The 11923-nt window shown below is 37.6% G+C and overlaps 1 protein-coding gene across 1 annotated transcript; it reads left to right on the top strand.

The window, feature by feature from the left end:
- The first annotated feature begins 9459 nt into the window (after positions 1–9459).
- LOC149224862 (uncharacterized) lies at positions 9460–10299 on the top strand. The gene has a single exon (XM_089383621.1). The coding sequence runs from the start codon at positions 9546–9548 to the stop codon at positions 10020–10022; it is 477 nt and encodes a 158-aa protein (XP_089239747.1). The 5' UTR covers positions 9460–9545; the 3' UTR covers positions 10023–10299.
- The last annotated feature ends 1624 nt before the right edge of the window (positions 10300–11923 follow it).

Raw genomic sequence — 11923 nt, 5'->3', positions numbered from 1 at the left:
AAGAAGTCACTTGGTCTTCCATTTATAAGTGGCGCTATCCATGGGTCCGTAATGCATGCCTGGATGACCTCTATAATTTCTTTGGAGAACCCAAATTTCTTTAGAACAACCATGAGGTATGGTAGGCTGACTCTATCAAAAGCATTAGCCATGTCTAGTTTTATAATAATTCCTTTTTCTTTTCTCTGCATGCTTGAGTGAATGGCTTCCTGGACGACAATAACATTATCGATGATCTGCCTACTTGGGACAAAGCCTCCTTGGTTTTCCGATATTATTTCTGGAAGAACTTTCTTTATTCTATTTGCTATGATCTTTGTTACTATCTTGTAGGAAGAATTGCATAGAGAGATTGGTCGAAATCTATTGAAAGTGGAGGGATTGGATTCCTTTGGTATTAATGCCAGATATGAATATTTTGTGTTGCCTCCCATTTTTTTTTTTTGAAGACATTCCTTACCATTCTCTCTCCTTTTTTTTTTAGTTTGCCAATGTTGCCTATAAAAGGCTATTGTGAATCCATCTGGGCCTGGTGCCTTATCTGGGTGGAGGCTCCATATTGTTGCCTTTACTTCTTCTTCTGAAATTTCTTTCATTATTTCTGCATTCTGTCCATCGCTTATCTTTTTTGGGGTGTGCTGTAGGAAATTATCATGGTCTGTTGTTTCTTCATTTGTTGTCAGGAGGTTTTTAAAGTGATTATGTGTTTCTTTTTTTAGTTCCTCCGCTCCCTTAATTTCTTGTCCATCCACTTGGATTTTGTCAATTTGGTTTCTTTCTCTCCTTATTTGCATGGAGTTGTGGAAAAATGTTGTGTTTTTGTCCCCTGCATTCAGCCATAGACTTCTTGACTTTAGTCTCATCTCTTCTTCTTCTTTTCTATTTTCTCTGTATATTTTCCTTTGCCTTTTGTAAGCTGTCAATTTTTTTAATTAGCTCAACTCTTATTTTTTGTTTTGCTTTTCATTTTCTCTTGCCCAAGTTTTCACTTCTTTTCTCAATTTTTTATTTTTAATTTGGTTTCCCACACAAAGTGAGGCGAACCTGTGACCTTCTGTGCCCACACTTCTGAAATTAGCTTTCTGAACTCTTCACTGTTGTCCCATATTGGGTAGTATTTAAAAGGTAAAGGCCCTTGGTTATCCATTTTGCCCAAAATGATTGCCACCGGCTTGTGATCAGATGCCGTGGTGTGAATAATTTTTTATCTTGCTGAGTTAAAACTTGAGATGATGTTTTCTTGAACCAATATACGGTCCAGTCTCTCTTTTATATTGCTTTTTCCCACCCTTTTGTTATTCCACGTGTACTTCCCATTGCTTGGTGGGATATCAATTAACTTGTTCTGTTCCATAATTGTTTCAAGAGCCTCCCTGGATGGATCTACATGGTAGGACCCTCCAAATTTCTCCTCAATATTTAGAACCAAGTTGAGGTCCCCTCCCAAGATCACTTTTCTATTTTTTGTTTCATTTAGAGTTTCTTGCACTGTGCTCCAACATTGTTCTTTTTCCCTGTAGTGGTTTGGGGCATATATGTTGATAAAGTTGTATTGCTCCTTGGTGTTTATTTCCTTTAAATCTGTTCGGATCCAATGTTGCTCATTTTTTTGTTGAATCATTTCCCATTTTCCTTTCTTCCATAGTGTACAAATTCCTCCTGAGGCCCCTATGGCCTGTACTATTGTTCCTTCATAGTTTTTTAATTTTTTTTTATCATTTTTTTTGATTCTTGGCTGCTTGTTTTGGTCTCCTGGAGCATGAATATATCTGGGGTTTCTTTTGCTAAAATATCTCTTGCTGCATTCACTTTGAAGGGTGTTCCCAGTCCACGACAATTCCAGGAGACCATGATCATTACTTGTTTGTTTGGTGAGATGAGGGGCCTTTCCCTCTATGCTGATTTTGCTTTTTCTCATTATTCCCAGAGCTTTTCCCAAAGAAGGAGTCCATGGGTTGTTGCGTGCCTAGTGCCATCTCCTTAGCTGCCGCTTCATCTCTCAGCTCCCTGTTGGATTTTCTTCCTGCTTTTTTTTGGTGTTCAAAGGTTTGGAGGGACTCCTTGGATTGATTTCTAGTTAATATTCGATCCACTGATGGGGGAGGAGGAGTGCAGAGGTTTATAGGGATTGAAGGCATGATAGGGGAGCTAGGTGGATGAGGGGAGGAGCGGGGAGAGGGGGGAGCTAAGGGCTCTTCCAAGGGACCAAAGGGGTTGGGGTTTATAAGGGATGAGGGGATTTCAGCATTGGGTGAGGATGGGGAAGGTTCAGTGGATGCTTGTGGTTGTGATGAGGAAGGAAGAGTCTGTTTGTTGGATGATTTCTTCTGCTTGACTTGCTCCCATTTGTTTTCTGGTTCTTCTGCATTTTCATTTTCTTTCTTTTTTGGACATCTATTTGCAAAATGACCGTATTCATGACATACCTTGCACTTGAAGGGGATTTGCTCGTAGTTGAGTTGTTGTATATGTGTCCATTGGTCGACTTTGATCTTTATTGCTTCCGAGAGGCCTTTCCCTAAATCCACTTCTACGCAGATCCTGGCGCACGCATGCATGTTCTCCTTTGGTTCACATCTATCAATGTATTTCCCCACAACATTCCCAATAGCTTTTACTGATTCATCTCCCCAGCAATGAAGAGGAAGATGTGGTAGTCTAACCCATACTGGCATAGCGCTTGGTACATCCATTTCAGGGTCAAAATCAGGGGTCCATCAGTTTAAATATAACCCTCTCATGTCCATGAAGTATGGGCCGTTCTTGAAGATTAAATCACGGTCTTATTTTGTTTCAAAATGGAAGGTATAATACCCTCTTCCACAAAACCTTATGGAGATTTTCCCATTAATTGATGATGTCCAGTTTCTTTCTACCAATTTCTGAACAAATTTGGGTGATGGCCATAAAATTGTGAATTGGCCAACTAGACCACGTTCTGCAAGGGACAACGCTGCTCGTCGAGGGAGAGTCGGTGGAAGGGATATCTCAGGAATATCATCCAGTTTCTTTACAAACTTGGTTAATGATGGCCTGTTTTTTGGAGGCCCCATAGCGAAGATGAGGGATGCAAATGCATTTGATGAATCTTCATGTTCTTGTTGATGGTCTGATGATGGATCTCCATCTTCTGGAGAGTCCATTTGCTCCATTGATGCGGCAGGGGGTCGCTGGTAGGCGGCTGTGAGCAGCGTTAGCCCAGGCTAGGTCACGCATTCAATAGCGGTGGAGGAGAGCGAAAAAAATCTTGATGAAAGGACGAAAACTTAGTCACCCAAGAATGTTGTAATTACGCCAGTGGAGTCACCATTTGTTAGTGTGAAATTTCTTGGAAGGTGTACCAAAAACACTTCACTTCCCCATATTTTTATTGTTGTGCCCCATAGAAGCTCACTATTGTTATTGTTACGCCCTTTCATTATTATTGTTATGTAGGCTCTAATTATATTGTGACCCCTTAGATTCTTATATATACAAAGGAGGTCTTGTCATTTGTATAATCCAATAATTGTTCATTTATGTAACGTAAAGGAGGCCTCCCCCTCTAAGAGGGTAATTTTTAAGTCGTTGATCTATCTATTTGTGAGCTAGTTGCATAGCAGTTTTCCCATGTTTCACCCTTCCAAACTTAGACATTTTGTTGACTTTGCAAGCCTGCCTTCTAGGCTCGGAAGAACATACAATGCACTTTCTAGGGCCTAGTGGAGACCCTCTTTATTAGTTAGAATTGCGCCCTGTGCCCAAATGAGTCATTTCTCTCCCTCCCATCGCACAATGCATTTCTAGTCAGTAGAACCTCCTTCTTGATGAATATATTTGTGACCTGTTCTAGTCAATCCTCTACCTCCCTTCCCTTGTGCCTTGCAAGTATGCCCTACACCCTCCTTGTGGCTTTGGCCTTCTTTCCAAGCACATGGCGCATTTCTAGTGAACAACCATGTTGTCTTGCCTCTTGTAAGTGCGCCTTGCACCCTCCAAGCCTCCTCCTCCTCTAGAGTTGTGCATGGTGCAGTCTTAGTGAGAAATGAAGCCCTCCTTTGTCTATTGCAAGTGTGCCCTACGCCTAGAAGGTCTCTCTCTCTCTCTCTTCCCCTGGCGCATTATTGATTCACAATCAAAAAATTTGCATGAAGCATGATAAAGAAGGATATTTTGGGTTGATGTTTGTTTACCATGAGTGATCTATACCTGCAGGTGTTTAATAAAGCATGGAAAAAATGTGTGAGGAGCTCTGTTATGGAAGGTTGCCCAAGGAAGCACCTTGAAGACAAAATACACAAAGGTACCATGTTACAACACTTGAAATAACATTGGATTCTGATGATCAAAGTGACTCATGAAGACTCTATAATCTCAATAAACCCTTTGGAGGGTAGAAAGAAATCACATGCAAGATATGTTACAAGTATTGAAGACATAGTGGCCACGTCGTCACTTCTTAAAGAACTCTATGTACAAGTCACCATGGGTCCAAGTCATCAATGTAAATGACTTGTCATGTTGTCGTCACATCATGATGTGGGAAATGATGATGTAATTTTGGCAAATATTGTAAATGTAAACATGTGGAAGTCGAAGAGTCATATATGGACAAAAGAGTCACATGAAGAAGTCAAAATTTCATATAGAAGTCCAAGAGTCATGAGGAATGTGAAAGGTCATTCCTCTTGTTATAAAAGAAGCGTCATTACTCAAGGAAAGGACTTTTCACCTTGGCTTCTCCACCTAGGCATTTCAGGGAAATATTTTTCCTTTGGAGAGCAAGTGGTGGCTTAAAGCTCCACTATTGGAGTTACTAGTGTCTCATTATATTAATGTATCTTGAAACGTTCGCTTAATATTTGAAGCTTATTAAGCCAACACACTTTCATGCATATATCATGAATGTAATAAGAAAAGTCTTTGTATGTTTGCGGTATGTGTTGTTATTCATATGTATTAAGGGAATTGAACTATTTAATTGACTTTGGTGCTCACCTTTTTGAATGTGTGTTGTAATTGTTTTTTAACGATCATTATGTCCATGTGAACTACTTCGCTAGACAAATAACGATTCTTTCATATGTATATGTGTGCATCTTTATTGGAATAATACTAATACTTCTCTTTTAAGGGCTTACTTTCTCTCCCCTTTCGATGAAAGAACTTGGATACATATTACAGTTGAACATCTCACAAGGCATACTTACTTTCTTGTTCGAAAGTACATGTGTATTGCTCTCTCATGCTAACAACTGCAACCAATGCAAATATTTAAGTATATGGCAGTCGGGCCACATTTCTGGATGGGACTCCTATACCAAATGGTGTGAAGTCTAATTGTGACTTCATATTGGGGAGACCCCCTGTAAGTTGGTATGATCCAACACCGTCAATAGAGGGTTATTCATAGATCCGTCGGTCATTACTCAGGTTTTAGGATTTTGGATTAGCCAATCTACATCCCCTACAACTCCTAAAGAAATTTTTTATGATACCAATATGAACCATAAATTGTTGTGGATATTCCGTTGGACAATTCATCACAACAGATCTGATAAAATTATGCTTAGAAATTTTAAATTTGCATTATGAGAGTTAATTTCTCCTTAGCATTCTGATTCTTCAATTTAGTATTTATTGCATATGCATGAAAATTATAATTATACAGAAAATATAGAACAATGAATATAACTCACAAACCACAAATTAACACAATATATAATCTAAGAAACCCTTTCAAAAGAAAACCCAACTAGAAGGTGAGGTTGCTCTTCTCTCTTTCTCTGAATGGAAAATGGATGCAAGTACAAAGAAGCGAGGCTTGTGGCCTATGGGCTGCTACAGTGCACAAAACCTCTTTGTTTTCTCTCTCCCTATCCAATCTCGGCTAATTTGTTCATCTGTGTAACAAAATGCACTTAAATAGAATGAAAACCCTTTTCTTCCTAGTGGCTCAGTTATAACACAATCCCATGGCCTACTAGTGGTTAGGTTTGACCCCTTCATCTCTTAACTAAAGTTAAAATGCCAACTCTTCTAAAGTATTATTCATCATGATCATGTGGTTATCCCATTTTCCATGAATAATAGGGGCTGACGTGGCATCCTCTCAAATTATGGTGGTTAAAAGAGGAAGGTCAACTTTTGCATACGAACTTCGATTGAGGCGACTCTTATGCCATTAGAAAGGTATTTATGTGTAGAATAACACAAAGGGATGCTTGCTTAGGTGGCAAATTTATACGCCCAAAAACACCATTTAATGCCTCGAACTACTCTAGGAAGGTTTCAAACCCCATTTTGCCAAACCAGGTCCCGTTGGTGAAAATGGTCCTATGAGTTTATTCCTCCACCTTTTCCACTTGAAAAGCTTCAATATGGATGGAACACAATATAATAATCTAATTAATATCATATGGTGAATAAAAGGTACATATATTTAAATACTTTTGACAAAAGAATGGTTGATGAACCATGTATAAGAAAATGTTTCCTAGAGAATTGACATATACAATGATTGATGGTCCATGTATTTCGATGGATAGTAATCTTTTTATATGGACTTTAACAATCTTTATCTTTGTAGATACAAAATGAAGAAGAATGATGATGAAGAAGGAATATGACAAAAGATTTTAGAAGACAAGAGATGCCAACAAAGATGGAGACAAAAGAATCTATTCCAAGGATTAATGAAAAAGAGAGAGGAATACGATGAAACAACTCCTACTTGTGACCATGAAAAATAATATGGCATAATTGTAATGATGCAAACTAATTCTAGAAGTCTACATGAGAATAAAAGATGAGGGAAAATGAGAAAAGTTAGGGAGGGGATTGGTTAAAGGATTCATTGAGGGATTTATGGAGATATTGTGGATAGAGTTATGGAGACAATTATGCATTTGGTTTGAACATAATATCTTATTTTTTCATGCTTGTTATGGTCACTTATCATCATATACGGGACCATTTGTACGCAAAATAGAACACATGGACATGATTTCATAATAAAATTTCGCCTTTCAGTAGTTTGAGGAGCATATACTCCCTATGTCCCTTGCATTGTTTATGTATGTTTTTTTTAGGTTGCATCAATTCATCATGCAATTTTTAATTTTGTGTCTAAAGTAGTCCACCATCACATCATGTTGGGCACTATTGCATTTTTTTATGACTCATTATAAAATTTAGATCACCTCCAACAATAACATTCCCCCCTTGATGTAATCCAAATTAAAAAATCGATCCTGATACTCCCAATATCCTTCATAAGGACTGCACAACAACAATTTATAATCAAAATCTTTTCCACAAAGTTTGTACAAAATAAGTCAAACTAGAGCCTTAAAAAAAGTAGAAATGAGTTCATATGAGAAAATGAATTTCTGAATTTGGTCGAAAGACCGCTAGAATTTACAACATTGAGGGTTAAGAAATCCTAATCCTCATATCTTTTTTTTTGGCTAGCATGTTCTTTATCCTTTCTCCCTCCCATTATCTCTTGAAGGAGAGCACATTTATCTTGTGAGTTTCTACCACTCTAGCCAAGGTGAGTCTTTTGGAGGCACTGTGGAGACTTCTTAGGTTCAAGGATACAATGGTCATTTTGAACCTGCTTTTTGGGCTTGTTCTATTATAGGGAACCCATTCAATATTTTTTGCTTACCTTGGGTTATCTCCTTTGCTTGTTGAATGAAATATTTTCTGTTAGCTGATGTAGTTGAAGTTGCTTTTATTGTGTCACTGCCTAGTCCAAACTTTCTTGATATTGGTGAAGTTTATAAACAACCTTCTATTCACGGAGGGCCTGCAAACTATTGCCCATCGTCAATACAAAGCCTCATTTTCATGTTTCTATGTCACAAAGAGTATCTTTATGTGTAGGTTGGCTTCAACCCATCTTTGAAGGATGATTCCCCTTATTTAGAATTGCTTGAAAGAGAGGTATGACTCAATAAATCCTCCTTTATAATTTGAGGAGAGACATTTTCTTTCCCTGAGAGATAAATAGAGCCTCTTATCCCCATGCCCATCTCCCTAGAAAAGGTTTTGGTCAAGGGGCTATTTTATGGGGCTTCCAAAGTAGTAAGCTGAGAGGTTTTATTATTCTTATCCAAATTAAAAACCTTAGAAGGAGAACACAAATTCTTTGTAGTAGATAGTACTTGGTTCATAATAACATTCATTGGTTCAGTCTCCTGCCTTACTCGAAAATTCTCCACCTCCCACCATGGCAATCGAGGCTTTTCCTCCATCCAAGGTTGAGTTTTAACACCTAGGCCTTCTGGTGCCTTTGTCACCAAATAAAACTTAGTTGCGAAAGATTCATTCTCAATGTTAGGTCCCCTTCCCTTTGATGGCACCAAACCATCCAATGATTATTCATCATGTACTGTATCTTTCATAAGAAATTTTTTGAACTGGAAACTCTCCTCCATATCTAGCCTCCTTCTCTCCAATTAATCGGGCCATGTTGGAATTTGCCATATAATGGCCCACTCTTGTCACAAAGATCAACTGCCAATTTTCCTTTTTAGGCGTATCTTCATTAATTGATTCATTAAATTCTTTTAGCTCCTCAATTTTCATCCTCCAGAGCTTCTATCCAAATTTTTGAGCATAATCTACCACTACATGTCCATGGATATGGCACGTCACACCCTTGTAGGGAACCTTCTCATAGTCCATTCTCTCTCTCACAAAAACACACACATATCACACTTAAAACACACTAGCATAAATCCATCTTACCTTGGGGATTTTTTAAGCATTGAAAGATTTACATCTCAATCATTTCATTGATCTCTCTCAATGGTTAAAACATCTTAAAATTAAGATGAATTTACACTTGTTTTATTAAAATATAGTTTAAAATATGTCATTCATTAGTTTTCTCCATGCATCTATAGAAAATAATAAATCTTGTTATTGTATCCTAGTAAAATAAAATAAAATTATAGAGAACATTCATAGGTAGGAAACAAATAACCTCATTTTTAGTAATATAATAAACTAAAATTAAAATATTTTGACAACATAAATCATTTTTGTATTCAAATATCTGTATAAGCAAAATCTTTTAGTGGAAATCACATAAAAAAATTATTAGCCAAAAATATAAATCTATCTTAAAATAAGCCAAAAGACAAAGTTCCACCTCCCTAAAAAAAACTCTTTTAACATACTTCCAAAATAAATTTAAAATGGAATTTAACCAACCAAGAATGCATGGCAGTTACTTGCAGTTTGTATGCTGTTTAACCTCTGCATGGCAGTTACTTGCAGTTTGTATGCTGTTTGATGATTTATGGAAGCATGCTCCGTTAAAGGTTTGAGGTTGTAAATCCGGTGTTTTTTTAACCATCGGAAAACCTAAACACCCTTAAATTGTTAAATTTTGACAACACATATATACATCGTATACATGGTATATATTCCAGTAAAATACCAATGTACATTCTATATATATACTGAACACTGTCCTGAATTTCCATTCAATGCTCTTTTTCCGCCATCCCTTCATTCGAATACAAACCCCCTTCATCTCGCTGGTTTAGACAATGGATCCCAACGACACCCAGATGCTTACAGGCCTTGTGAATTCGAATGCACGCCTCCTCCGCCTCATACAAAAACAGTGCAACGATCTCACAGACGATAGCAGCAGCGGCGTCGGCGACCTCGAATGCCGCGTCCACGACTTAATCCGCAGCTTCAGGAGGCTCGAAGGAGTTTTCGCCGCAGCTCACAACAAAGAATTTCAAGATTACCAAGATTTACAGTCAGATGCTGATCGAAATGATTTGAGATTCAGGCGGAATTCGATTGATATACTATGCAAGCTCACGGCTTGTCTCAATCAATGGAGCACCGAATTGGAGAGCTTGAAGGTGGAGATGAACGATTTGCAGGCTTCGAAGAGGCGGAGAATCTGTGTAACTAGTGAAGGCGAAAGCACGGCGAGAAGCGAGAGCATGAAGATCCGGCGTGTGGAATGCATGGTATTAAGAAAAATTTTGTCAACCCTTGGCTGGTGAAGTAACGAACACCTTTTTTTGAAATCAGGGTCTTTTCGAGGAACGAGGGTTTTAAAATATTTAAAGATCTACTAAAACATATGGCCGTTTACTCATTGTCGAGCTGGAAAAGTACATTTTGACCTTCTTCTCAAGTGCTCAATAGTTCTGGCTGGTCAAATAATGGGGATTATATCTGTTAGGGTTTTGTGTCCAGGGTTTTTGTGGCGTGGGGTTTTGCTGAGTTCTTTATTTTCACAATTGTATTAAATATATATGGTTGTCTGCTTTTTATGGAGCCGTGAAATTGTTTTTTGATTTATTACATAAGAGCTTAGCAGTTCTGTCGGGCTACAATTGGGGCTTATATCTGTTACAGTATTTTACATCTAGAGTGTTTGTCGAATTGTTTATTCATGATTGTTAGACTGTGAATGTAATTATTATTTTTCACCTAAGTAAACCAATTCAGTATAATTGTCAGAGTTCTAAACTGTGGGGTTTAGGAGGAACTGCTGTAAGGTAGTTTGTTTGCCATCAAGCTATGCAAATGCTTTTGGATCATTTGTAGAATATGGTTTTTCCGTCCTGTGAAGTGACGGGGATTATATCTGTTATGGGGTTTTCAGCTAGGTGTTTTGTGACATAGGGTTTTGCCAAATTTTTTATTTTCATAATTGTTTAGCAGAACGTGTATTGTTTGATACGTTGGGTTGTCTGGAGTTGTCATGCATTGCCTATTTTTAGTTATTTGAGGTTTCAAACTGGTTATATATGGTTCCATTATCAAGATGTTGTCTTGATCGTCTTATTGCAGAGTAATTATTATTTTGTTTATGAAACCAAAATCTTATAAAACCTGCCTTTTTTAACCAATTTTGCTGTTGTTTAGAATTGGATATTGATTCTGATTCTGTAGACAGGTAGTCTAACCAAAATTTGCCTATCAACGATAAGTACACTTCAATATTTGGCATATCAGAGCAAAAATCCGTTTACAGGGTTTTATCTCCTGGGTGTTTAATTTTGAAAGCTTGAGTTACAAGAGAAAATCCAACTTTTTCAAGATTCCTCACATTGTGGAATTTCTGTAACTGGATTATCATAACAGTTGTTGGTTTTTTATGTCTTGTTTTAAATTTTGATTTCAACCGCTCCAATTCAAAATGTAAGGCAAATAGGTGCAGAGTTTGTACTTTAGGTGGAATGCTGGCAAATATTAAAATATCTGATATTGTCTAAGTTGTTGCAATCAAAATTTTGAGGTTTGGTCAATTTGGAAGAAAGGCTTTACAACACAAGGTGTAGTTTTTATTATATCCTGTTTCTCTAGGTTGGAGGCAAATCTACAGGAAACACCAATTTTCTGCAGCAAGGGATATTGAATCTTAAAGTAAATAATTGAATACTAAAATGACACCGTGGCGTGGTTGGTTTGGAATGTGTTCTTCATTTAACAAACTCTTTGTTCAAGTCCAGGATTGGTATGATAATGAGTAATTTCCTGTCATCTTTAAAGTGATATTGTTGATTTCATGTTCATTCAAGAGTTGCCAAAAACGTAGTGGGTTGCCTTACAAGTATTTTCTTTTTAAGGGTTTAAAGTGATAATGCTGATTGTACAGTGATATGGGGTTTAACGGTAAGTTTCGTTGGGTGGGTGAAACTCACGAGACGGAGGTTCAAATCTTGTTGAGTGGACGTCTCGGCTCTTGTTGAGGCATAAGTTCTTGCTATGTGTGGCTTGCAGGTTGCTGCACCTAGCCTAGGTTTATAGTGGCAGCCAGTTGGATTTGATCCTGGGCCTGCCCAGGATAACTCTCACCAGTTACCGATTGTCCTAGTGTTAAAAAAAATAAAAATAAAAAGTGATAATGCTGATTTCATATTTATCGAAGGGTCGGCATGAACTTAGTTGGTCG

This window comes from Pinus tabuliformis, chromosome Q (genome assembly GCF_031772625.1).
Source record: "Pinus tabuliformis cultivar Carrire ecotype Pingquan chromosome Q, CPIR1, whole genome shotgun sequence".
NCBI classification, from domain to species: Eukaryota; Viridiplantae; Streptophyta; class Pinopsida; order Pinales; family Pinaceae; genus Pinus; species Pinus tabuliformis.
This window is presented reverse-complemented; position numbering and strand designations above follow the sequence as displayed.

Bases quoted from the DNA above. Each gene is read 5' to 3' on its own strand.
- LOC149224862 (XM_089383621.1), top strand. From the start codon at position 9,546: ATGGATCCCAACGACACCCAGATGCTTACAGGCCTTGTGAATTCGAAT.